This window comes from Crinia signifera, chromosome 12, assembly GCF_055691185.1.
Source record: "Crinia signifera chromosome 12, ASM5569118v1, whole genome shotgun sequence".
Taxonomy (NCBI): domain Eukaryota; kingdom Metazoa; phylum Chordata; class Amphibia; order Anura; family Myobatrachidae; genus Crinia; species Crinia signifera.
In genome coordinates, this window is record NC_139228.1 from 62,356,268 (window position 1) to 62,383,879 (window position 27,612).

Genomic DNA, 27,612 nt, shown 5'->3' on the forward strand with positions numbered 1-27,612 from the left:
TTACCAAAAGGGAAACTGAACGATCAGAAGATAAATCTAATTGGTAGCAGCCCTTTTCCTTCAAAACAGCACCAGGTCTTCTCAGTACAGTATTGACCAAATCACCAACTCCGTTTGCTGTTATGCAGCCCCAGACTTACAAGGAACCTCCACCATGCGTCACTTTTGCTTGCAGACGCTCATTATTGGACAGCTGTCCAGCCCTGTGCCGAACACACTGCCTTCTGTTACCGGCAACAGTTTCACATTGCGACTCTTCAGTCTAGAGCACCTGCTGCCATTTTCCTGCCCACCCCGGTAACTATGTGTTTGTGCATAGTTGAGTCTCTTGGCCTGTGACATGAAATTGTCTTCCACAACCTCACCATCGTAGCAGACATTAGCTAAGCTTCAAAAAGAGGTAAAATGGAGACTGATAAACAGCCAGCCAATCAGCTCCTACCTGCCATGTCACAGACTGTGTTTGAAAAATGTCAGGCAGGAGCTGACACTAGCCGAGTGTTATTGTAATTGTTCTGTATAATTGTATTTATTAAAAGCTAAAGCTTCTATCGCAGTTTCTACTGGCTTGCCGCTGATGTTCTGTCTGCACAGTATACAATACAGAAACCGCTTTGATGTACAGTATACAATAATCAGCGCTCACTGATTTTAAATATAGAACCCCCCCCCCCTCTAAAGCCCCAAACAAACACTTGCTGATGCGCCCCCCCCCCCCCGCAGCGGTGGGGACCCAGTGTGGGGGCAGGCATTGGCAAATGCACACTCACTTGCTGATGCTGTGGGTGTTGAGACGGCCACACTGAGGACCTTCCTCGACATGCTGGACGTGGGAGTGCGCATCGTTAATAGGTAGTGTACACACTGTAAGCCTAGTGTGTATGGGGCTTAGTATACAGTCTAAAATCACCCCCTCACTCATGTACAGTATACAATCAGACCCCTGCAGTGCCACTAGTTTTTAATACAGACCCCTTCCCAATTATTATTCATGATCCCAACACATCTGCATAAGATGTTTTTTTTTTTTTTACTATGATGGGAGTTCTATTGAATATGAGATGTTGCTCATAGCAACCAATAAGATTCTACGTTTTATTTATTCAGCATCATCTAGAACAGGCATGTCCAACGTTGGCCCTCCAGATGTTTTGAAACTACACATCCCAGCATGCTTTGCAATAGTTTTAGCATTCTCTAATAGCAAAACTGTGGCAAAGCATGCTGGGATGTGTAGTTTCACAACATCTGGAGGGCCAACGTTGGACATGCCTGATCTAGAAGATAATAGAATCTGGTTGGTTGCCCATAGCAACATCCCATCTTCGATAGAACTCTCATCTTGGTAAATAAACCCGTAAAGGTGCAAACCCCCATTTAGTTTCTAATATAGTTTGTGTTCCCATTTATTGCATTTGTGTGTAAGGGGGAAATGCTCTGTACGTGTTTATATATGACGGTATCGCATACTAGTTACAGCAATTCGATTCAATGATGCACATGTATGGTTTCCTTGTATGTCTGTACTGTACACTGCCGTCGTATTTGCAAGGAAGCACAGTGCGTCTTATCTCCTCCTTCTCTCCCCGCAGTGATGTACCTGGAGGGTTCCATGCTGGTGTTTAAAGATATCTTTAAGCTGGTGGCGTTCTGCTGTGTCAGCCGGTAAGTAGACCCGGAGCTTTGCAGTGTCCAGGTACTTCTGTACGCCGGTGTGTAGTTCTATAAATCCATTGACAGGGAGCGCAAAATTATCACCACCTCAGCCGGATACCCTGCTGCTTGTACCGATAGACTCGGAACGTCGGAAGAGAGGTTTTGTTGGGGTTGTTACCTAGGAGACCGTCGGGCGGCACTTAAAAGGCTTTTTTCAGTCAAAAGGAGATGACCGACCAGTGTGCTGCAAATAACTTGCCTATCATCCTTTTTTAGTTAACTAGAGGCAGACCATCTTTGTCTGTTCCTTGTGGAACTACTAGTCCCAGCAAGCTCCACCAGTGCCACAGGTTCTGCAGAGACGTAGGTGTGCAAATATGGTCAGTGATGATAATGTACACCTGTGTCTCGTTATGTTAGCAAATTTACTGACTATCAATTGAACACCTGTCAAGCTGAGTTCTTTGCCAGTTTACATATTCTGACATCACGGAGTGGTTTTGTACGAGGCCGAAAATCCGCAGACAGAGGTCATTGTGCTCCAAAGACCGAGCAGAGTTCTACTTCTGTCAGGGGAAGCAGTGATGAGCCTATTAATTTGGTGGCTTTGCATGCTCTCCTCCTTTAATTACCGTCGGCAACAGACATTTGTAATTACAGGACATGTGCGAGTCACGCCTAATCTGTTCCACACATACAATGGGGCTGCGAGTCTGCTTTTCTCTACTCTCTTCCCCCTCCTGTGGTTTACATGTTCTACATATCCAGATCGTATTGGAACAAGGATTCCCAGGCAATACAAAGTACATATTTTGCCATGAACTGGGGGTTTAATCCATTTTTCTAACAACCATAACTTGTTTGGCATTTATATGATGGGTGCTCTACAGATTGTGGCTGTAATTCCAACTGATTCACCTTAAATAAATAGTGTTAAGATTTTTGCATACGGCCTATTCGGTCCATAAGAGAAAGGAGACTTTGGTTTATGCGTCTCTATCTTGTAGCGGGTTTAGAGATTGGCTTACTATCCTCTAGGTAATGGAAATGACCTGACCTATTTATCATACACACAAACATTTGCCAGTGATTTCCTGCAAGCCTAACTGACATGGTATGCTTTGCCATTTTATTGCGTTGTCCCATGCCAGCAGAAATACTCTAGATTCTAAAATGAAATGTTGTTTGATTTTGGGGTGAGTTAAAACTAATTATGAGTGGGACTTGTCCTAAGCCCACCCTATCCGAAGGTATTATTATGAGAAGTGGGGTGATGGGCATAAAATATATAGGGTGATATAGTCACTATATACCGTATAGTCAATACATTGTAGAGACAAGGGGGGAGGTAAGAGGGTGAGCTGCCCCCTGGGGAGGTTTTAGGGTGGATCTTATAGATGACGGAGAAGAGAAGAACGTAAAAGATTATGAATAATTGGGTGCACAATGCTAGGATACCTGAAAATGGGAGGGGCATTGGAAGTGGGAGAAGGAATTAATACAGGGGAGGAGTTGAGGATTAATTTGCAATGTATACCTATTCCATATCCGTCTCCTGCACAGCTGGTATAATAATACCCTTTGTGTTCCTGTCATATGGTTGTACATATTGCAAAACAGGTGATTAATTCCGCTGTTACCTTTTCTCCGCAGAGATATTTTACCTTCGCCCCTGAGGCTGCCGCGTGTAATATCCAGAGCCCAAAGTCTGAAAGATCTGGAAGTGATTTCCAACCTCGGCACAGGTAACTGAGTCCTAATTCAGACCTGATTGCACGGTAGCGAATTTGCAGCTGCCAGTGTTCAGTTAAGCCGCCGCCTCGTTAAAGTGAAATCCCGCCTTAAATGTGCTCCCAGTGCAAATGGATGCATACGGCTAAAAATCTATTCGCAGCCGAGCAAATCTGTCCAAATCCCATCGTAACAGTCTCACCATCGAATGATTTTTACACTGGGCGCCAGTCATCGCAGGCGCCACATAGCCCGAGACTTACTCACCGGTGTGATGGGGAAAAAAGGCATGTCCGGCCTGGAGCTGACGTCACACACCCTCCCCCAAGACGCTCAGGCACGCCTACGTTTTCCCGGACACTCCTAGTGTGTTGTCTGGCACGCCTGCATTTTTCTTAGCACTCATATTAAACGGCCTGGCTCCACCCCCAGGCGCCTACTTGCTGTCAATCACTTTGGGAATGGCTTGCAAATGGAAAAAGTACAGTAGCAGGCTTTCATCGCAGGACGGCCTCACGCATGCGTGCTACAGTCTATATATGCATGCGCAGTGTATCCATAATCCGCGGCTGTGCGATCAGGTCTGAATTACCCCCACGAGCCCAGGACTTGCGGTTAACCATGTGTTATGAATAAGGCCTACCTGAAACGTGGCGTTTTTACTGTAACATGATCCATTTATTTTAGTTGATCATAATGTTAATGGAGCTACTACATTTGGTTTTTATTTATTTATTATTAGTGATGTCTGGTGGCATTTTGCTCTACCCTGCGGTCTAACCGAGCCCTCCCCAACCTAACCAGTGTAACTGCCCCCCTGCAGAATAAGTACCCACCCCAGCACCTGATTTGTACAGTTTAAAGGAAGTACCGGACCATAAGGTGGCGGATAATCAATGTTGTAACTGTATGTGAATGTATGGCGAAGTCTGACTCCGCCTATCAAAAGCTAGTACCTGCTGCTATGGTTACTCTAAAATTACTTTGAGGAAATTAGTTTTTTTTTTTTTTAACTAGGAAACTAAGTCTGGACAATATTTTTTACAAAGTGTTTTGTGACCTTACAGTTATTCACATATCGCATAAAACGTGTGTTTTGTGGTTAGATATCTTTGGCCACTACGGTACAAATGCCCACACATTTCATTCTGAGTACTCATGTTTCCACACAGGATTCTGGGACTCCCCCATAAGACTGAAAGGCTCGTCCATTTCCCAGTCTGGGAAGTTGTCATCACCCGTCGGTGTACGTGATAATCTCACCAATTGCAGACAAGACCATTCAGGAGAAGCAAGTGACTGTGTGTGTGAAATTGAGGTTTCTGTTGAAAATGACCGGCTGTGGTTTGTTGATCCTATCTTTATTGAAGAATGTAGTAACTCACAAAGTTCAAGTAAACTTCCTCTTAAAAGCTGTGATGCAAAGCCTGAACTTCAGCTGTCTAAATTTACTCATAGGAGACCTCCTCCACCGCCTCCTTCTTTACATAAGCCACCACTGCCGTCAGTTCCTCCTTCTGCTCCTCCTCCAAATTATAAACCTTCACATTCTCTCTCAACTACAGTAGGAGCTCCCACACCTTCAGCTCTTGTAAGTTCACCAGTATCGAAGACCAGCTCCATCTGCCCTGATCCTAGCTCTCCACCAACTGACTCTCCTACTCTAATTCCTCCTGTGAACCTTCCTTCTGATCCTCTCTCTGTGTGTCCCTCACCTAAGTCTCCGGAATTGGAACCTCTTACACTTAATTCTTGCCCAAAAACTGGTTCTATCTCTAACTCTCCATCAACTGGACCCCTTGCTGAATGTCCACCTGCTAGTACTTCACCAACTCAGTCAAGTCCCAGTCCAGATTATTTTGCAACACCTTCTGATTCACTTGAACAAATACAGACAGACTTAACCCTTCCTCCTCCTGCTCCTGAAATTGAAGACAAGGAAAAGGACTCTGCTGAGGAGTCTACAGTTATCTCCGGTGAGGTGGACCTTGTTGGCCAATCTCTATCGAATATGAGAATCAATAGTGCAGAAGAGAAAAGGGACAGTGTAGTTAATGACTCACACCCTCAGGGTCTTGAAAATCAAACTCCACCTCACATTCCACCTGTTGTGCCAAGAAGGCGACAGTCGGGAAAACTTCCAGAGACCAAAACGAATGTTTTCACCATGAAGAAGGACCTGCAGGGAAAACCAAATCAAACCTCTCCTGAGCTTAAAATCATGCATACAAAGCCTGAATCCATGTTACTAAAACAAGAAGGGACTTGTGTAAGCGAGCAAACCAAAGTGGAAAATAAGGTGACCTCGGCTGAGCTGCGTAGTACAAAAGCCGAACATAACCGTAAACCACCGCCTATTCCACCACCAAGAAAGAATAGACTTTCTTCTAGGTCTTTATCTATACATCCTAGCCCAGTGAAACAGGAACCAAAAAGGAACTCTGAGACCCCAATCCTGGATAATAAAATCCATTCCAGCGACAAGAAAAAAGCAGATTCCAAAGTGTCCCGTCATAAAAGATTGTCATCCCACAAACAGAAGGGCTCCGATTCCTCCTTAAGTTCCCCATCGAGTGACCTTAATGCTACGCAGTCAAACCCAGAGCCAGATACCTACTCTACCAGCAGTGCTGAAGAAGACACCGAGAGACCGGCCAGTTCTTCACTCAAAAAGTCACAGTCATTTAATCTAGACAGGGCTAAGAACAGACTGTCCATTGTAGCCATCGCCAACGTCTTTTCTGCGTTCATGTCTGCAGACCGGAAGCTGCAGAAGAGAATTAATGAGCTGGCTCATGACAAAGACTCTTACTTTGGGAACTTAGTCCAGGACTACAAAGCCTACAGTCTGGAGATGATGGCCAAACAGAGCTCCAGCACGGAGATGCTTCAGGAGATCCGTCTGATGATGACTCAGCTGAAGAGTTACCTTGTACAGAGCACTGAGCTAAAGTCCATGGTGGATTATACAGTCTACACTGATGAAAAGATTGGTAAGTGCCACTTTATGTTTGCTAAAGAGCTGAGCCCAGGGACTGGCACGTTTACTGAATTAGATTATACCAGTGATGTTGTCCTTCAGGTATCTGAGATGTTGAAGGACAGTTAAATGTTTTCATTAGTACAGTCTGTTTTTACTAGACTTTCTAAGGGTTGCACCATGGCTCACATTTCTGGAGTTCTGAGTTTGATTCTGACCATGACACAATGTTTGTAGAGTTTGTATGTGTGGGTTTTGTGTGTGGGTTTTGTCCTGTAATACCATAGGTTAATTGGCTGCTCTGTGAATGTAGGGTATATGAACTAAGCCTTCCATAGGAATAATGTGTGGAGAATCTGCTCCTTAGCATACGGCTGAACGGAAGAGAAATCATTTGATGTTTACCATCGATCACCATCAAATGATTTATCTACTCTTCGGAAAGAAAGATCAGCCTGGACTGACTTTTCAAGTGTACGCTTCCCAACTAATTTAGGATGGTCACTGTCTAATTGGTGGGCCGTTAATTGCTCTAAATGAAGGCAATCTGAAAACATGGCTATCCAGGAAGACCGAGGGATAAGGTTCTGTCTTTCCTGCTGTTCTGGAACTACAACTTCCTGTATGTTCCTCCAGCAATAAGATGGCTGGGCATGCTGGAATGTTAGTTCCACAGCAGGTAGAGAGCTACAGATGACCCAGCCCTGATTTGCAGTATCAAAAGGTGCTTTTAAAACTTTAGGTGAGATTTACCAAAGCGTGGAGAGAGGTACAGTACCAGTCAATCATCCTCCGCACAATTCCTCAGCACAGTTTGGAAATGAACATACAGTGCACTGCCGCTGGGTGTTTCAACGTTACCGCTATTTGGCGACGGGTTAATGAAAATGAAGGAAAAAAGTTAATACTGTATAACAAAAAAGAAACTTCAGAAATGGGGCCGATAGCTTGTAACATAGCAGTAAGGAGCTGATTGGCTAGAGCTTAGAATTACTAAATAGGTATCTTTATCACTCATCGAACTTTGACAACTATCTCCCAAAGTGTATTGAATGAAAGGGGCAATCATTTACAAGGGAAAACCATCCCTTGTGAGTGATGGACCCTTTAATAAAAATGTCTGCCAGATTCTACAGTGGTGAAAAATGTATTTATTTATTAACAGTTTCTTATATAGCGCACACAGATTCCGCAGCGCTTTACAGAGCATAGTTATAATCAAAAACACATAACAAATTACAGTACAAGACAGTTTAGGACAAGTACATGGTTAATATGGATAGTTGCACCAGGGGACAGGACACTGAAGCAATTATCAGGGTGGCAGAGGTTTATATATTCTAAGAAAGGCACATAAGGAGAGAGGGCCCTGCTCGTGAGAGCTTACATTCTAAAGGCGAGGGTTAGACAGACTGGGGTGACACAGAAGGCGAAGAAGTCAGCTTAAACAGGTTAGGTTGAGAGATTGTCAGGTTTTATGCAGGAGGGTGGGAAGAGGTCAGCTTAGTCTTTAATATTTTAAGTCTAAAAAAGCGCTGGGTCATCCAAGAGTAGACAGCAGAGAGACAGTTGGAGATATGAGTGAGGATATAGGGAGAGAGATCAGGAGAGGAGAGGTAGATTTGAGTATGATCAGCATAGAGGTGATAGTGGAAGTTAAGTGAGCAAATAAGCTCACCCAGAGAGGACATGTAGAGATAGAGAAGAAGAGGGCCAAGAATAAAATGTTGGGGGACACCTATTATCAATGGAAGAGCAGGAGAGGTGAAGTCATTACAGCTGTGCATTTTCAAAACAGACAGTGCATATGCAAGCAGAAAGAGAGTAATATTCAAAGTTTTAGCAGTTAAGAGTTGCACTTATGTTGATTGTAGTTTCTGTCCAGTTTAAGTCCAGGCTAAGTCTAGGCTGACAGTGTGCGGTTGTATATTCCTACTTAGAATCTTAAAAATTGGAAATAATGTCCTTATACTCTTAGGATGGTAACCTACAGTAGTCCTGCTCCCAAGGTGAGAGCAGAGTGTGTAAATATCGTCCCTCGATGAAAGATTAGATGCTGGTGTAATATGCATATATCAATTTGCATGCAGTTTTTATAATGCAATTAAATCCCATTATATCATCTAAGCAGTGTTCCTTATGTATATTACCCTTGAAAACAACATGCAGCAGCTCAGCGGACAATAAGCACATGAAGCAGGGCTGAACTGCGTTGTGTTCAAGGGCAGAAGCAACTGTCAAATCTATTCTGTATGGAGGAAATCAGAAACGGGAAGCGATGTGTTTAGTAACTGTATATACAAACCAAACAAGTTAACCACAAGGTGGAAAATTTGAAAAAACTTTTTTTAAACTTTCTTTTTTAATATATTTATCCTCTCCTGACGGTTTGTGGCACAGTTTATTAACCGCAAATAAGTCATACCCGTATGTTGCCCGTAGTATTGGCAGAAATGGTAACCACAGGCCCTTTTTCCTTGCATGTGCCGGTGCAGACACCATCGTGGAAGCCGCGCTCTGTAAGTGTGTACTGAAGCCCCTGAAAGCCCCTATTGAGAGCTACCTGCGTGAGATACACAATAAGGATGGATCGCTGCGTCTTCTGACTGAGAACCAGATGGTCATCCAGGACACCACCACCACCGACCTGGGCGTCACCACCAGTGTGCCGGACAGCAGCGTGATGGAGAAAATTATGCAGAAGTTTGTCACCATGCACAAGTCCTATTCCCCGGAGAAGAAGATAACCTATCTCCTCAAGTCCTGCAAGCTCATCTATGACTCCATGGCAACAGGAAATCCAGGTATTTAGCATATGGCATAACCTGTCTTTCACGGCACATGGCAATGTGTTTATTATTAGCCTGAAGTAGAGATGTGCAGGCTCTGATTTACTCTGATTTCAAAGTAGGATCTTATTGGCTATCCCAAATCACATGACCGTTGTTGACAGTTGATAGTCAATAAGATCCTGCTTTGAAATCAGAGTAAATCAGAGTAAATCAGAGCCTGCACATCTCTAGCCTAAAGTAATAGCCAATCCGCTCCTGTCTGCCATGTTACAGGCTGTGTTTGAAAATGTAAGTAAGGGGCTGATTGGTTGGCATTTGATCTCTGTCCGCTTTATCTCCGGAGGACCTGTTGTTGTTTTGTTAATTTACCCAATCATGGTATGGTGTGTGGGATCCAAGACTGTTGTGTACATTCTGAGACTGCCACACGTGGCGCCGTTGCTTCTCCTGGCACCCTGGGCCCCATGTGTGCAGCCAAAATGCAACATATAGTACAGGGAACCTTATGTGAGAAGTAGACATATTGGCTTTGGCTACAGGTCTTGCAAGAGGAATGTTTCATGTTCATACCACTAGGGGGCATCTGTAACAAGCTGAGCGCATTCCTATTTCCCTGACGGGTCATGGTCAACCACTGAAGGTTGACAGGGCTTAGGTTGACACCTGAAATGGGTCGACATGACTAAGGTCGACAGAGTTGAAATGTCCACAATGGGAAGGTCGGCAGTCAAAAGGTCGATATGAAATTTTTTTTGTTGTCCCGGATGTCAACATAGACACCGTCAGTCGACCTTTTGACTGTAGACCTTCCCATTGTCGACCTAATACTTGTGTCCACCTTCCAACCCTGTTGACCTTAGCTCTGTTGACCTTCAGTCGTCGACCCAATGCATGTCGACTTAAAGAGGGTTCAACTAGTGACATTATCTCCAGAATAATGCACCAGCTGTGTCATTTTATCAGATATCCAGGTTGCCAAACAGCACACAAGCCTTAACCCTTTGATTCCCAACATCTCTGTGAGAAATGTGCAAAATATCTGCTAAGAATACCGGCGTCGCTCACATTTGTTATATAAATTCAACTAAAAATGTTGTGGGGAAAACAACATTATGTTTCCTATACAAGGTAACATTACAGGATATTATGATGCATAAATATGTTGGCTTGACGATTTTTACAAATTCACTTGTCACTCAAAGGGTTAATGATATATAAAAATGTAATGGGAGCAGCCATGTAAACCTGGACACGCATGTTACATGACTGCATGGGACATGGTCTTCTCAAGAACAGACTCTCCCCACTGCAATCCATTTTCAATGCTGCTGCTAGGCTGATCTTCCTTGCAAGACGCTCATTATCTGCTACTCGCATATTAACCATATTGCACCAGCATATATCTATTATGGTACTTGTGTATTATCACGGAGCCCATCACATCGCATGCCACTACTTAAGGTATGCGATGGGACCCGATTTGAGCCTTTCCCCGGGCGTGAGCATACAATTTTAATATTGCGTCGCATCGCATGCCATTATAATGGCATGCGATGCGACGCGATCATGCCCAATTTGGGCTTATTCCCATGTTAAATGCCCCCCCAGACCCGATTTTTAATTGTATACCCACCCTGATGGGTAATGACTATGTTAAATGCCCCCCCCATTGTTAACGCCACCCTACTATCAACACCAACCCGAAGCGTGGCGAGCGCAGCGGTACGCGTCCTCTGACCTTTTCATACCCCCACTATCCACGTGCAGTTGATTTTATAAAGTGTGGCGAGCGGACGCGGAATATATGTGATAGTGGGCCCACGTGGATAGTGGGGTTATGAAAAGGTCAGAGGACGCGTACCGTCGCCCCTCGCGGGCTCGCTACGCTTGCCACGCTTCGGGGTGGCGTTGATAGTGGGGTGGCGTTAACAATGGGGGGCATTTAACATAGTCATTACCCATCAAGGTGGGTATACAATTAAAAATCGGGTCTGGGGGGCGCATTTAACATAGGAATCAGGCATGCGATGCAATTTTTTGGTTGTACAATGCCCTACGATGAAAAAGGTGGGCGCTGTGATAATACACAAGTACCCTATTTACTTATCACAAAATATCTCCCATCTCGCTCGCTCCGCTATGCACAAGATCTGCAACTCTCTTCTGCAGGGATCACTAGCTCCCATTCACTATTACAGGACTTTCATCGGGCTGCTCCCACCCTATGGAATGCCCTTCCACGCACAATAAGACTCTCCAATAGCCTCCAAACTTTCAAGCGTTCCCTGAAAACTCACCTCTTCCGGCAAGCCTATCATAGTTATTTACCACACTCTGAGGCACTTATGTATTATATAGCTTCCCTTCTGGACCTACAATCTATGGTATTACTGGTGCCTGTCCTTGTGTTTCCCTCCTATATCCCTATAGATTGTACGCTTGCAGCAGGGCCCTCCTACCTCCAAGTCTGTGTGTTGTTACCCGGTTTGTTCTCGCACTGTCTACAATGATAAAGCGCAACTTGCAGACGGGTTTATTCGGAAGCCACCGCTGCCACAAAACTGCCGGCAGATGCTGGTTCAGCAATAGACTGTCATAAGCACCTGACCCTTTCTATACTAGGCTCTGGCCACAGATCAAATCATATTATGTTGACTCTTCTAAAACACTTGCAGTGTGTCCTGTGTTACTTCCTCTTCTAGAATCCACAACGCGACACAGAAAGGGTCTGTTACACAAGGGTTGTGTCTTGTGCTAATAACTGCGTTTGCTGATGTAATAAAACCTTCTGATTGTGTTGTGTAATCTGCCCGGGGTGATATTTACCCTCGTGGAGACGATGGTTCGTGCCTGAAACAAATTACGCTGGTAAAGTTTATGCAACTAAAGGCCCCCATACATTAGGCCGACTTGTCCTAGGGACAAGTCGGACCCAATTTACCTGCGAGCTGCCCGGCAGCTCCCCGGGAGGCTCACATACAATTTGGCACTTGATGTGCCATTTTTTACATGGGATAAATCGCATGCGATTTATCCCATGTTAAAAAAAACCCGGGGAGCTGCAGGGCGGTGAGGAGTAGTGGGGGCGGGCAGCGGCAGAATTGGGGGCGGGCAGCGGCGGCTGCGGTGGTGGGGGCGGCCAGCGGTGGTGGGTGTGGTGAGCGCTGCTGACCTGGCCGGGCAGTGTACTTACTTACATAGCAGCAGCGGGGACGGGCAGCGCAGTGGCGGCTATTAGATTTTGAAAATACTTGTCAAATGACCGGCCGCTCTCTGATTGGCCGGAGAGCTCTCAGCCAATCAGAGAGCGGCCGGTCATTTGACAAGTATTTTAAAAATATAATAGCCGCCACTGCGCTGCCCGTCCCCGCTGTACACTGCCCGGCCAGGTCAGCAGCGCTCACCGCACCCGCCGCCTGCCCCCACCACCGCTGGCCGCTGCCCGCACGCACCACCGCCCGGCCAGGTCAGTCAGCCGGTGCTCAGGGACCCGCTGCCCGCCCGGTGTCTGCATGCATATGCCTGTCAGGTGGCAGGCATATGCATACAGGGAGGTCGGACTTGATCGTATGTACAGACCGTCCGACCTCCCTGATCCGGTCCGATGCGCACGGGACCGCGCATCGGATCGGATCAGATATCACACACATACGATTTTGGGCCGATTTCATCCGATTATCGGCACCAAGTGCCGAAATCGGACCAAAATCGCATAGTGTATGGGGGCCTTAAGTAGCGATTTGCATTCTGGGGTTTATTATGTGTTGACACAAGATGTTCCAGGATTGTCACCTAGTTGTGGATAACTGTACATCGGTGTATCGGGATAATCTTAATATCCTTCTGTAGTAAAGTCACTGCAGACCCCACAGGGGTTTGGAAGCACTGGTTGGCTTGTTATGCACTGGTTGTCTGTGTTAGCTTATTTCCTCATCCCTGCCGGGACCTGCTGATACTTTTCTGCGATCTTGTCATGCATGCCACATTGAAAATGTCCCTCCCAATATGGCCACTGTCGCAGAAAGAGACCATTGTTATGGATACTAATAAGGGCAGAAGCGGTAGACTCCACCGGGGTAGGGGATGTTGACAACCAGCAGGTACCATAGGGGGATGGGGGGGAAGGGGTGCATTATTTATGGTTACGGTACAGTTGTCTAGTCACTCTATGGTGAGGATGAGTGTGACTTGTCTTTTGCACTCACTATTTCTCCTGTACAATGCATGATATTATTAAATTTGCTATTGGTGTCCGATAAATATCTTAGGCCGTGCCCTTAGTGTCACGTGATCGCTCAGAGCCAATGTGCTAAAAGCTAGCAGTTTGATGATGTCACAGGATGTTATTAAGTGCACAGTGGGCGTGGTCCTGCTATTACCTGGGAGGTTCTCATCTATTAAGGCCCATAAAACGCCGACTGCATCCAGACATGTAATAATGTGAATGTACAAGAGGGAATTGGGTTTTATTGTTGTACAGTGGCCCGTCTGTGAACATTTCCCTGTCTCTTCTCTCTCCAGGGAAGCCCCATGGAGCAGATGACTTCCTGCCGGTTCTGATGTATGTGCTGGCCCGCTGTGACCTGGTGGCCCTACTGCTGGATGTAGAGTACATGATGGAGCTGATGGATCCAGCCCTGCAGCTCGGAGAAGGTAACGTCTTAAGCGATTCACTATGATCTATGTTGATACATTGTGTCTACTTTTTTTTTTACCTGCTCAGTTGACTGTTTCTTAGGGTCACTGATGGAATAAAACTACGGACAGATGGATTTGTAATGATTCAGTGCAGCTGCTGGTCTCTACCTTGCACCACTGGTATATCAGAAACCAATTATTTGCAACTCAGATGCAATAGTGCCACCTAGTGACAACTTTTGGGTGCTACAAGTAATTAAACCAATTTGAGTTGTCTGTTGAAATCCCAGGGTTCACTGCAGTTGTGTGCAGCAGGAAGCAGGTGAAAGGTCTACAGTGTTTAGATAGATAGTCAATAGGTCGACATTGACAAAATGTCGACACAAGTGAAAGCTTGACATGAGTTTTTCACAATTATTTTTTTACCCTCCCCGCGGACTACAATCGGAAACGGTAAAGTGGCCGACGCATGGTGACCATACATGTTACGCTAATTGGGGGTCCATGTCGACAGGTGTTGACATTGGGCGGGATTCTCTAAACTAAAAATGCTGTAAAAACCCTGTTATCTGGGTTTTTACCGCATTGTGGGATGCTCTAAAGATCCACCACAAGACTATGGGCTTCTACCGCGACCCACCTCCACGCAGATGTTAGAGCATCCCAACCACAGGCACAAAAAATGTGAGAAACCCATGTCAACATTATTTTAGATCCAATTATCATCTGGGTATACTTTGCTGGAATGAAGTATACAGTAAATGTTACAATCAGGGGTGGTTCGAGAGGGAGAGGGAGGGTGGGCTGCAGCAAAGTTCAACATTCAAAAAAGTGAGCCACACCCACTGCCATTCCAAACTGACTCACTGGCAGTGGGTGTGGCTCACATATTTGAATCTGAAACAGCGCGGCAGCCCCACCTCTGGAACTGCCACTGGTTAGAATAGATTTGGCTGAGCGCTGTAAGCAATGTGCCACCTGATCTTCCTCTCTGCAGGATCCTATTACCTAACTACCACGTACGGGGCGCTGGAGCACATAAAGAATTACGATAAGATAACAGTCACGCGGCAGCTCAGCATGGAGGTTCAGGACTCCATCCACCGCTGGGAAAGGAGACGGACGCTCAATAAGGCGAAGGTGTCTCGCTCCTCTATCCAGGTATGCTGGGCTGTGCTGAGGGGTTAAGCCAAGATTGTAATATAACAAAAAATGTATTATTATACACTGAAGAGCCAAAGGTTATGGGATAGCAGTATGTAAAGGTGGTGGTATGTAACGTGGTGGTGGTGGCACTGCCACCATACTGTGACGTCTTGGAAATGGCCAGACCGGCATCCATTGTAATCTGACATCTCATGAGTCAGCTTGCACCCCCGGCTAGTCTGCTCATGGCAAAGTGACGTGAATTATGAGTTAGAATGGGGCATGATAGTTGGCGCCCAAAGGATGAGACATTCCATTTCCAAAGTTGTGCAGAAAGTCAATATCCCTCGACAGGGCCTGATTAAGGGATCCAGCCACCCTCTGTTAATACAGAAGTGCCCCTCCCCCCATACATTTATTATAATTTTTCTTGCCTATGTGCTGGTTACCAGCGGTTTCTTGCTCGTTGCCTGGGGTTACATGTTCGTTGCTAGTGGGTTATTGCTCGTTGCGCACTAGCGCTCCCAGAATCCACACTTCAAGGTAGCACTGGGGACCCTGCTTTCTCCTGACAGACGCTAGGGAACTAGCAAGAACACTAGCATCGGTATCTTAGAAGATGAAGGCCATTTTTTGTAGATTCCATCTTGTCGGCATGAAATCTGCAGAGATCCACTGCCCATCCCCACCCGCAACTTTCAGTATTGTGTACAGTCGCAGCGTCTATTGTGCCTGCACTGCAACACCCCCCCTACCCCTGCAGGACCCAGCAGTCCAGCCTGTTCAGCCTATTGGTTGATCAGGCCCTGTCCCTCGACCTACTGTGTCACATGTGTATTGGGAATTCCTCACGAAAGGCATTACCACCAAACATGGACAGCACACTGGCCAACCACAGGTGCTTAATGATCGTGACCAGAGCCATCTGGTCAGAATTGTCTGTGGTAAATTTGCATGCACATTCAATGCAGAATGTACCAGACCATATCGATCAGGTCCATGCAGTGTTCTTTAGCTTGCATGGGATATGGGCCATCATTGGTTTGGTGGTGTAAACAGGGGAAAAGTCACAGTAGCTCACCTGGGTCTTGCGATGTCGCTAATTGGACCCTGGCAGACTGGTAACATGTGGCATGGTCCAGCGCATCACGGTTCCAGGTATACTGGCCTTATGGAAGGGTTCCGGTGTTCCACAGACCCCATGAGGTCATGGACCCAAATTGTCAACATGACATTGTGCAGTCTATTGATGGTTTCATAATGATGTGGGGTGTGTTTACATGGCATGGGGTGTGTCCACTGGTCCTTTTGAACATGTCGTTGCAGTGTTTGGTGACCATTTGCAGCCCTTCATTGACTTCATGTACCCCCCACATCAATAGAATATTCCAGAAGGATAATGTACTGTCTCACTGGTTCACGTTCGCCAGACAGAACTCTATAGAGAAGTGGCACCAACAGTCTAAGCCTAAGCCTGGAGAGCCATAAACCTGGCCTGTCCGTGTGCATTAAGGACCACTGCTATAGAGTATCTGACAGGCCTGGCTAATCTGTGGCTCTACAGATGTTGGGAAACTACACATCCCAGCATGCTTTGGCACAGTTCTAGCATTCCATAATAGCAAAACTGTGGCAATGCATGCTGGGACTTGTAGCTTCACAACAGCTGGAGAGCTTCTGGTTGGCTAGGCCTGATTTATGGGAAGTAGGTGGAGAGGTCCGTTCGCACCCAAGATATTGCATCCAGTCAGCATGGCTCAACCAATCTCCAGTGGTCTTCTATCCATTTATGGAAACAGCGATATGTTGAGTTGCTGTACTTTGCTGAACTAGCTTGTGCCCTATACAATACAATGCATCTACCCCCATGTCCTTTTGGCAATGTATATATTTTAGGACCTTTTTATATTTGTGTATTACATTGTTGTTCCTTGTGTGTCATTGTTTCTTAACATGTCCTCAAAACTGAAGCTTTTCTAATGGGGGGCGATGGTGACTGAGATCAATCTCTCCATCATATTGTCCAATTATCTGCCAGTCTATGACTAGGTCAGATAAATTTGGTCTATCTTTGGCGAATTTGATTCTGGTATATGGCCAGCATTAGTCATCAGGGGAGGTGTAGACTGTAGGTGTACAACCTTCTCACTGCTCCTCTTTCTTTGTGCAGGATTTCATCACCATCTCTTTTGAGGAGCTGGACTCCAAAATGAGGACTTTAGCCACGAAATCCGACACGAGCGTGGCCCAAGTTCTCCAGCAGTGCGCGGAGAAGTTTGAGGTGTCTGAACCAGAGAAGTTTGGACTCTTCGTGCTGGTGAACGAGCGCTGCCTTCGGCTCCCCGAAGAAGCTTTCCCTCAGCAGGTGAAGACCTCATTGCTGAAGAATGAGCAGAAGCTGGACTTCCACTTCCTGTACAAGACCACCAGTTTGCAGGACACAACGATGAAGGAAATGGACTTTCTCTAGTTCTTGGTGGGCATGAGAACTTGGTGGCAGTTACCAGGGTGTACCCATTTGTGCCTTCCTGGCCTGCAGAATGACGAGCTGGAGAGGGCTGGGCCCATCCGTTTGTCTGAGCACATCTAACAGGATAATTCAGCACCAGTATTTCTATGCAAGCCTCCATATTATCCTGCATGATTGTAGATCTTGTGCAAGAAGCAGATTTAAGATGACGCCATTCCTCCTATCGCAGCGGTTTACTGGACTGCCATCGCAGAGCGCCGCCAAATGACGGAACAGGTCCTCTTTATTCCAGGAGGCTGAGGATTGCTTGTAATGTTTTCACGAGAATAATTCTCAAATTGCCATGTGCTTTATGTAAACCACAGAATCATGGAACCCGTGTTTTTGGAGAGAATTACATTTATGATCATTGTTACAAGAGAGAAAAGTAGCCCGCATCCAATCAAATGTTTACTGTTGTTTCCTAAGCTGCCTTACAAGAGTCACAGAATTTGATTGGCTACTGTGCACATAATGTATGCTTCTGGAGCATCCATGTTTCCGGAGTCCATAGTCCCATCATGCCGTAATGGCTCTGACCACTGTCACACTGCCGCCATGACAGCATTGAGCTGTTTGCAGTGCTGTGGTCTGTCGTTTTACATTAATTACCACGGAAACAAGATTATTTACTGTAACATTGTCAATGTTCCTTGTAATGTGCCTTGGCAAATCATTAACTATGCATAGAATGATGTACAGTTATTATTTATATGTTCTATATAAACAGAACTTTGTATATAACACATTGAGAAGCTTTTTCTTCGGTCTCACAAATATCTAGACGATATCACCTTTTAGGGAAGGTTTAATTATAATGCAGGACTAGACCATAGCGGCCAACATGGCTGTTCTGTCAGGTGTAACTTACTCTGTCCCTGCTCTTCATTTTCATTACTGTCACCTGCGTTAAACTGGTTAATTAATGAGGAAGGTGTATTACCTCAGGTAAATTATAAATGAAGAGGGAGGTCCAGGAGCAGAACATTTTTGTACCGGATGGAAGTGGTCCTGGAGTATCTGCTAAAATGGTCATATAGATATTACAAGCAGTGACCAGTAGGTGGCAGATGGTGCAAATAATACTTCTCTATAAGTAGTCTCCACCTGTATATGAGCATGGGAATATGCTAGCACCGTTCAAACATCTTGAGTGACATATTATACACTACATGGAATCCAAGGAGACAAGTAGACATTTTCTAGACCCTCAACTTCTCTAAAAATGGGTAACAGTGATTAATACTGAGGTGATACCAACCAGAGGTAGAACAACCACTGTTGTGCACTTATGTAGCATCCAGCCACACACTTTCATAAGATATAACCAGAACAATGGCATTGCATAATTATTTTTACCTGCTGGGGATACATATGCCATTGCATATGTATATGGTGGGGATTTACATATGCTCGTTGCCAGGGGATTACTGCTCCGAGCGCACCACCACTACAAAAGCATACTGGTAAGTTGATGATTTCCCATTAAATAAAGTAAACCAGAATATCTAAATATACAAAGACTAATTTTAATAGATTGCCTACAAAAAAAAAAATGTTTAATTGTCAAAAAATGGGTACTTATGTAGTATCTGGGCTGCCGATTTCTAAATCGGGTACATCGCATCGCATGCGACCATCGGATGCGATGCGATGCGATGACCCGATTTTTCCATAGGAATCAATGTTAAAATGGACTGAGTCCATTTTAACATGGAATTCAATGGGAAAAAGGGGTCCTTTTCATACCCCTACTATCCAAGTGGGCATGGAGTTGGATATAAACCTGTGGCGAGCGTAGCGAGCCACCGAGCCCGAAGCGTGGCGAGCGTAGCGAGCCCCGCGAGGGGACACAGAATACCGTCCCCTCGCGGGGCTCGCTTCGCTCGCCACGCTTCGCTCGCCACGCTTCGGGCTCGGTGGCTCGCTGCGCTCGCCACAGGTTTATATCCAACTCCATGCCCACTTGGATAGTAGGGGTATGAAAAGGACCCCTTTTTCCCATTGAATTCCATGTTAAAATGGACTCAGTCCATTTTAACATTGATTCCTATGGAAAAATCGGGTCATCGCATCCGATGGTCGCATGCAATGCGATGCGATGCGATATCGCATCGCATCGCATCTGATTGTATGCCTTAACTTAAGGCATACAATCAAAAAATCGGCAGCCCAGATACTACATAAGTACCAAAAAATGTCTCATATCATTCTCCCTGAGGCTGTGTGACATGGATAGAAGACACCCCCCCCACATTTGGGAAAATGTGCGAAGTCGGACGGTTTTAGCCTAAAAATCGCAAAAAAACACAATTTTCCATCCCATTAAATGTCACCCGCGGTGTCAGATCACATTTGTTGTTAAGAAAAGTCTATTTTTTTCCTGATCGGGGTCTCAGCCTGCAGATCACCCCATCCAAGGGGCGCAGAGTCCCTGTATCCAAAATCTTGAAGCTCTGTCCTTCCACCAGCTCAAACTCGAACCTCTGCAGGAGTTTGGCCATAACCACCTTGGCCTCCATCTGTACAAAGATAAAGCACAGGTTCATATAGGGGACAGTGTCAGGATGTACCCGTAAAACCTCACATAAAGCAGGTCAGCTAATTTAATTTTTCAGAGGTGGTGGAGGGTAAAATATGCTGTTGAGCGTTACCCTGAAATCTCATTGCAGGTTGTGAGATCTGCATCCATCTTGTAAGTAGCAGCAAACACACAGTTTGTACTATGGACCCGATTCAGACCCATTTATTTGTTTTTAAATTGGGGCGGCACGCTGGCATTTTTTTTTGGAAGAACCCCGGACACCGCAGGCATTGCCCAGCCGTTGGGAGGGAGGGCTGCTGATGTCATCAGAAGCCTCCTTCTCCCTACGGCCATCGCAGCGCTAAGTAAGTTTAGACTGCACAGGGCCCTTCCTTTTTTTTTTTTTTTTTTAAACACCCTGGCTGAAGGCATTATAATGTTACATAATATGACCTGTGATGACACAATGTGGCATAATATGAACGGCAGGCACTGCAATATGGAATAATATGAACTGGGGACATTGTATGGCATAATGTGTACAGTCACCCCTACAATGTGACATAGTGTGAACTAGGGTGCTACTATGGGGCATAAAATTAACAACTGCTGGGCAGAGGAGGTCTTCCTAGAGGAACTGGGACAGGGGCCCCTTTAAAATGTTTCTATGGGCCTACAAAGTTCTAGCTGCACCCCAGAGTTGAGCCCCTGTTGCCCTTATTAGAAGCTTAGCATAGACTTACCTGAGCAAATACCTGCCCAATGCAAGATCGTGGTCCAAGAGAAAATGGGAAATAGGTGTACGCAGGCCTGTTGGTGTAACACAAATATATAAAGAATACTGAATACATGCTACACCCTAACAATCATCATTAACGGCATAATCGTTACACTTACTTGTGCACATCGGGGTGGAATCTGTCTGGGTTGAAGACAAGTGGATCTGGATAAAACTGCTCCATCCTCCCCATGATGTACGAGTTAAACTACAGAGAGGACGAATGATCGGATGTGACGGTGGGTTATGTGTGTAAAGGACGACAAGACCTGTCCTGAGGGCATCACCAGGGAAAAAGTGAGAATTGCAGGATATTTCACTAAAATGTTTCCACATGGCGCCCGACAGGTCCACATTGCCAGCAGCCGTGGCGGAATTATGAAGGTACACCTCATTACAAAGGATTCCAAAGTCAGACACCCCCCCCATGGGTCTACCCCATTGAAATGTTCTGTTTATTATCAGGTGTTCTGCCAATTTTCTCTCTCTGGCAGCTGCCACAGGTCTGTTGCGCCTGCCCATTTAAAAATGTCCCTCCCAATATGGCCGCTGTCTCCTGAGGCAGCAGCCATTTTGGGAGGGACATTTTCAATGGGAACATTCCAGTATCCACAGGCTGGGCGGTAATATAAAAGAACAGTAAGTGAAAAAAAGATAGAAAAGAGGGTATTAAAATTGTCGATAGTCACTGCCTATATTCAGAGTTTAGGTGCAATTTATTCCCTTGCATGTACCATGTGCCTCCTATTATGTACAAATATTGTACATAATAGGCAAGCAGGAGCATAAAATGTGCATTTAGCGATGATACCACCCTGACCAACCGGGAATATTAAATGAGGGAGAGGTGTCAGCACATAGGATTGGCAGCAAATCGCTTAACCGATATACAGACCGTCTTTGCTCCCACACAGTTACTGTGAATGGCTGTGTGGTAGGGAAATCATGTACCTGGGAATTAAGATCTAGGGGGAAATTTACTAAGAATAAAAATATGAAAATTCATATTGTGTTCTTAAAATGCCTGAATACGAATGCATACGGCTGTGAAAGCCGTTTGCAAATTCATATTGCGGAGGAAAATTTAACCTCCTGACCGGGGAAAAAAAGTGTTAAAAATAGATTAATACTATTGTATATTGCTGTGGAACTACAAGTTCCAGCGGGCCCTTTAATGCCCCATATGCTGAGACTTGTGGTTCTCCAAGTCCTTGCATGCGGGGAGGCTTGCTGGAACTTATAGTTCCACAGCAATATACAACAGTGTTAATCAATTTTTTACACTTTAATCAGCTCGGTGGCCACCGCTCCAGGGCCACCGGGGACAGCCACAGGCTTTAACCTGGGTAGGGAAATTCTGGAGGGTGGGACCCCGTCATTGGGGGGTCCCCAGGACCCCTGCCCAGGCTGAACCGTCAGAGGGTTAATGCTTTGGCCTGGGGGACTTGTATAAAAAGTCTCCCCCCAGCTGTGGCATTACCCTGCTGGCTGGTTGGGCCTGGTGCTGGTTCTTAAAATACGTGGGGACCCCTAGTCATCTTGTCCCCCATATTTTGGGAACCAGGACCTGCCCTTGGGCCTGGTGCTGGTTTTAAAAAAGAAGGAGAACCCTATTAAATTTTTTCCCAGATTTTTTTAAAATCAGGACTGGCTCTGTGAGCCTGGGGCTGGTTACAGCTGTGGGGTGGACCCCACGCCGTTTTTTTTATTTGTTTATTTATTTTTACACTGAAGTTTACACGGATCTGACTGATCCATGCAGGCTTCTGCCAAATACACCAGGAAAATGAAGTGTATTTTCCTGGGGTATTTGGCCGGCAATTAGCGGCTGTATTTTTAATACGGCCGCTTAGTAAATTAGGAATCACCATTCTTTTAATTGGTGATTCCAAATCATATTCTGTCAATGCCGTAAACAGAAATACGAATGTGCCATGAATACGAATTGCCGAATTTTCGGAATAGTAAATCCCGAAAATACGAATTTGTAAAAAATTTGGTGTATTTCTGTATACGAATACACCTTGGTAAATTCCCCCCCTAATATCTTGTAGAAGGCAAGGTGCAGAGGCATATGATGGAATCAATGTGTATGTAGCCTCAGCCTTAATGTGTGCAACACCGTATAAGAAACATATACTTGATGATGACCAGTGAATTTAAGAAAGCACATACTGTCTAAAAAGGACAAAATTGTATGTGAACAGTGCGATTCTATATATTTATTTCACTGGACAATCCCCCCCCCCCCATGTACATTCTGCCACTGTAGTGAAGCCAGTGCAGTCTGTGAGACTGCACTGGCTTCACTGTGACTGGCAGTGACTTCCTATTGGAAGTCCGACCTGGCAGTCACCAAGGCAGTCCCATTGGGAGGTGTTCCCTCCCTCCGGGATGCCTCTCTATGTGCAGCTGCGGGGCAACCCCTAAAAATGGGTTCTGCGCATGCACAGTCCCCTGGACGATACTGCGCATGCGCCGGACCCAGGACTGTCAATGGACGATTCTATGGGTCTGCTCCTAAAACAGACCCATAGAGGCGGGGGCCATGGCTTGCGCAGTACCAAAGCGTCTACTGCGCACATGCTGGTCCCGTAACGGTGATCAGGACAAGCAGGTGGCGGTGGCAGGGACCAGCAGTGGCGGCACCAGAGAGGGGGGCCCCCTTACATCACAGCATCCCCTCTCCTCCACCGAGGTAAGAGACGCCAATCTCTATTCTTAGACAAAGTAAATTCTCACGAAACTACATATTTTGATACAATAGTCCTATGGCCTGTTGAAAAATTGGTAAAGGATACAACAAAGATACTGTTACTTTGTTGGAATGTTTCATTAAAGAAATTGAAACAATACTGATAGAAATAGTAGATATACAGGTGAAGTCAATTTCTAGTCAGTACAAACAGGAGCCATAGAATGTATGTGAGCCTAATAGAGCGTACACACGGTGAGATATACACTATTTTTCTATTAAATTTTGCTTATAGAAGAAAAATCGAATGGGCATTGAATGGTTTTTCTACATTCGATGCAGATTCGATCCCAATGCATGCTCCCTTGTAGTGTAAATTGAATAGATAAATAGTCTTGGCAGCCACGATTATATAGTGGAAATCTAATAGTACATAGGGCACATCTAATGTATTCTCTGCAGGATTCGATTCAATGTCCATTTCCTGCCTGAAGCCAGTGTTGATCTAATTGCAAGTCGAATGTACATCTAATGGAAAATCAAATAGAAAATAGTGGAAATCGAAAAGAAGTAGAAAAAACTCAGAGCGAAAGCGGAATTGTACCGTGTGTACGCACCATAACAGTGTAAATTAAAACACTGTCAATATTTGTACATAATAGGAGACACCTGGTACATATAAGGGAATAAATTGCCCCTAATACTCTGAATATAGGCAGTGGCCAACGACAATTTTAATACTTTTTTTATATCTTTTTTCACTTACTGTTTTAATATTTCGCAATTTTATCAGAAACAATACAAGTTATATTTTATTAGTTATCATAAGACTCTTCGTGCACCCACACTGGTGCTTACTTTTACTTGTGTGGGTGTTTTGGGTATATTTCTAAGCAGTGGGCAACACCTCCAAACGTAATATAAAAGGCATTGTCCCAATTTGGATAAGAACAAGGGGTCATTCTAATGAGATCTTGGGGTTTATTCTAGTTCATTCTTTCTGACAAAATACTTCTTAGATGGACAAAACCATGTGCACTGCAGGGGGGCAGATGTAACATGTGCAGATAGAATTAGATTTGGGTGAGTTATTTTGTTTCTGTGCAGGGAAAATACTGACTGCTTTATTTTACACTGCAATATAGATCTCACTTTGAAGAAAAACCCCACCCAAATCTAAATCTCTCTGCACAAGTTACATCTGCCCCACCAGCAGTGCACATGGTTTTGTCCATCTAAGAAGGATTTTGTCAGAAAGAATGAACTAGAATAACCCCCCTTGTGACTGGTATGGGATTCATATCTGTGTGTGTGGGTGTGTGTGGGCAGTAGTATAACAATAATACATTTTGCTGTGACGGCTATGTATCAATACTTGGAGAGAGACAAAGTACCAATCAATCAGCTCCTAACTCATTTCTCAAGCACAGCCTGCAACATGACCGTTAGGAGCTGATTGGCCAGTACTTTATTTCTCTCCACTTTATCTTATCCCAAGATTTGCTACATAAACCACATAGGAAATTGCAGTCTGAATGTGGTCACGCTGGACGCTTCTGTTGAATCTCAAGTGTCACAATACAGGGAATAATAAAACATAAATGACAGGTCCCCATCGCACCTTTATGATGTTTCCTGACCATGTAAATCAGTGGTAGCCAACCCTAGCCCTCGAGAGCTACCAACAGTTCACATTTTCCAGACAACCTAGCTGCTGCACTCATTAATCACTGACACATTTTAACCCCTTCACGACATTTGACGTATATATACGTCATGGCCGGGAAGTACTTCCCGACACATGACGTATATATACGTCATGACTTTAAACTGTCACTGCGTCTCGAGACGCAGTGACAGAGGGACGATATCTGCTGTCCCTGACAGCAGACATGTCCCTGTATGCCCAGGGGGGGCTGCGATGTCGCCCCCCCGTCGGCGATCGCTGTGATTGGCTGTTCAGTGTGAACAGCCATTCACAGCGTTTTCCTGTGTTACCAGCGAATCAGACGCTTGGTAACACAGGTGTCAATCACCGCCGGGCGTCAGGGGGCATGAGGGGGTCATCGGTGACGATGACACCTCACCCCACCCTCACCCCACCTGCCCCCAAGGCTGTGATTGGTCCGTGGGACCCACGGACCAATCACAGCCAAGGCGCGACATTTAAACTAACGGTGACTGCGCTGCAGACGCCATTCCGGTCTGGAATAGCGTGCAGAGCGGTCACCGTGCCTATCTGCCGTGATACTGACCTGATCCTTGCTAATACTTACCTGATCCTTGCAAATACCTTACCTGATCACTTGATCACTGCTTGTAGCGTGCTGGACGCTTCCTGGATCTGACTTCCTGAGACTTCCTGCTGCTGCTGCAGTGTGATAGAGAGATAGAGAGAGAGAGATAGAGAGAGATAGAGAGAGATAGAGAGATAGTGACAGAGAGAGCTATATTTTGTGTCTGCTACCCCCCCTTTTTAGGGGTGCAGGGGTTTTTTATATATAAATAACTGTCACTGCTGCTGCTGCAGTGTCATAGTGATAGATAGTGATAGATAGTGATAGATAGTGAGAGATAGTGAGAGATAGAGAGATTTGTGTCTGCTACCCCCCCTTTTTGGGGGTGCAGGTTTTTTTTTTATATATATAACTGTCAGTGCTGCTGCTGCAGTGTCATAGTGATAGATAGTGAGAGATAGAGAGAGATAGTGACAGAGAGTGATAGAGAGTGTATATTTTGTGTCTGCTACCCCCCCCCCTTTTTGGGGGTGCAGGTTTTTTTTATACATATAACTGTCAGTGCTGCTGCTGCAGTGTGATAGATAGTGATAGATAGTGATAGATAGTGAGAGATAGTGACAGAGAGTGATAGAGAGTGTATATTTTGTGTCTGCTACCCCCGCCTTTTGTGCTGATCACTATATCTGAGGTGATCAGCAACTTTTTGGGGGCGCAGAGGTTTTTTTTTTTTATATATACCTGTCAGTTGCTGCCAGTTGCACCAAAGGTTGTGCACCTGCTGCCCCTCACTGGTAATCAGTGTCGCATCACTGATCACCTTTTTTTTTTTTTTGTGGGTGCTGTGTGGTCTTTTTTTAATTTTTTTTTTTACACACATTGTGATTTTGTGGGTGTCCTGTGGCCACTGTGCGCTGATCAGTGACGTACATCACTGATCAGCTTTTTCGGCACAGGGTTGATCTATTTTTTTTTTTGATCAAATTCCTGTTGCCTTTGAGCGCTGTTCAGTGACGGACGTTACTGACCAACATCTGTGCTCAATTTTTGGCGCAGGACCTTTTTTTTTGTTTTTTTAACCCCTTCAATTTTTTTTTTTTAACCCCTTCAATTTTTTTTTTTTTTTAACCCCTTCAATTTTTTTTTTTTTTGTATAAAGTATTTTTTTTTTCTGCACTACATACACACTACAGACTACATACCCCCCGGGTTGAAATAAAGTTTGTACCCCCCCCTACACTATACACGTGTTGAAACATTTCACTACCAGTAACACAAAAATAAAAATGTCATCCCAAATGTCATCCCAGTCATCCAGAAGAATGTATTCAGTGGAGGAGGCATATGCCATGCTTGCTTCTGATTCTGACACAGCCAGTGAGGCAAGCGGGGAATTTGAAGGATTCGTCTTAAGCTCCTCTTCCTCCTCTGGTGATGAGGGACCCCCTCAAAGACGCCCCCGTAGAGCAGCTGAGACCCCCCCCCAATAATTGATCTCGTATGGACCCCACCACCAGACAATTTTGAGCCCCAGGTTCCTGAGTTTTTGGCCATGCCAGGAATCCAATTTGATTCCACAGGTCTCAGAGAAATTGACTTTTTCAAATTATTTTTCTCTGATGATTTTATAAATTTAATGGTGGACCAAACTAATTTATATGCCCAGCAGTTTATTGCTCAAAACCCCACGTCATCATTTGCTAGGTGGACCCCTGTAGATGCAGTAGAGATGATGACGTTTTGGGGTCTGGTGTTTCATATGGGCATAGTAAAAAAGCCACAAATTAGTCAATATTGGAGTACAGATGTTCTGTACAGCACCCCATTTTACCGTATGGCCATGACTCGGACTCGTTTTGAGGCAATCCATAAATTTATACATTACACCGATAATGCACAGTGCCCACCCAGAGATGATCCCACCTT

General features: G+C 45.1%; 2 protein-coding genes across 3 annotated transcripts in view; one reads left to right on the forward strand and one right to left on the reverse strand.

Annotated features, from left to right (window-relative positions):
• The window catches only part of RIN3 (Ras and Rab interactor 3), a 45,083-nt gene extending 26,887 nt beyond the window's left edge, over positions 1 to 18,196 (forward strand). For both annotated transcript variants that reach the window (XM_083167602.1, XM_083167601.1), the window contains exons 4-10: positions 1,593 to 1,665; positions 3,310 to 3,401; positions 4,560 to 6,380; positions 8,863 to 9,171; positions 13,681 to 13,812; positions 14,795 to 14,958; positions 17,114 to 18,196. In XM_083167602.1, coding sequence (XP_083023728.1) covers positions 1,593 to 1,665; positions 3,310 to 3,401; positions 4,560 to 6,380; positions 8,863 to 9,171; positions 13,681 to 13,812; positions 14,795 to 14,958; positions 17,114 to 17,413 — 2,891 coding nt within the window. In that variant the 3' untranslated portion in view covers positions 17,414 to 18,196. The remainder of the gene's footprint in view (positions 1 to 1,592; positions 1,666 to 3,309; positions 3,402 to 4,559; positions 6,381 to 8,862; positions 9,172 to 13,680; positions 13,813 to 14,794; positions 14,959 to 17,113) is intronic.
• A 1,448-nt stretch (positions 18,197 to 19,644) lies between these two features.
• The window catches only part of CYP46A1 (cytochrome P450 family 46 subfamily A member 1), a 36,933-nt gene continuing 28,965 nt past the window's right edge, over positions 19,645 to 27,612 (reverse strand). Inside the window, exons 13-15 of the mRNA XM_083166000.1 lie at positions 20,874 to 20,962; positions 20,720 to 20,786; positions 19,645 to 19,974 (exon numbers count right to left, since the gene is read on the reverse strand). Of these exons, the coding sequence (XP_083022126.1) occupies positions 19,825 to 19,974; positions 20,720 to 20,786; positions 20,874 to 20,962 (306 nt within the window). The 3' untranslated portion in view covers positions 19,645 to 19,824. The remainder of the gene's footprint in view (positions 19,975 to 20,719; positions 20,787 to 20,873; positions 20,963 to 27,612) is intronic.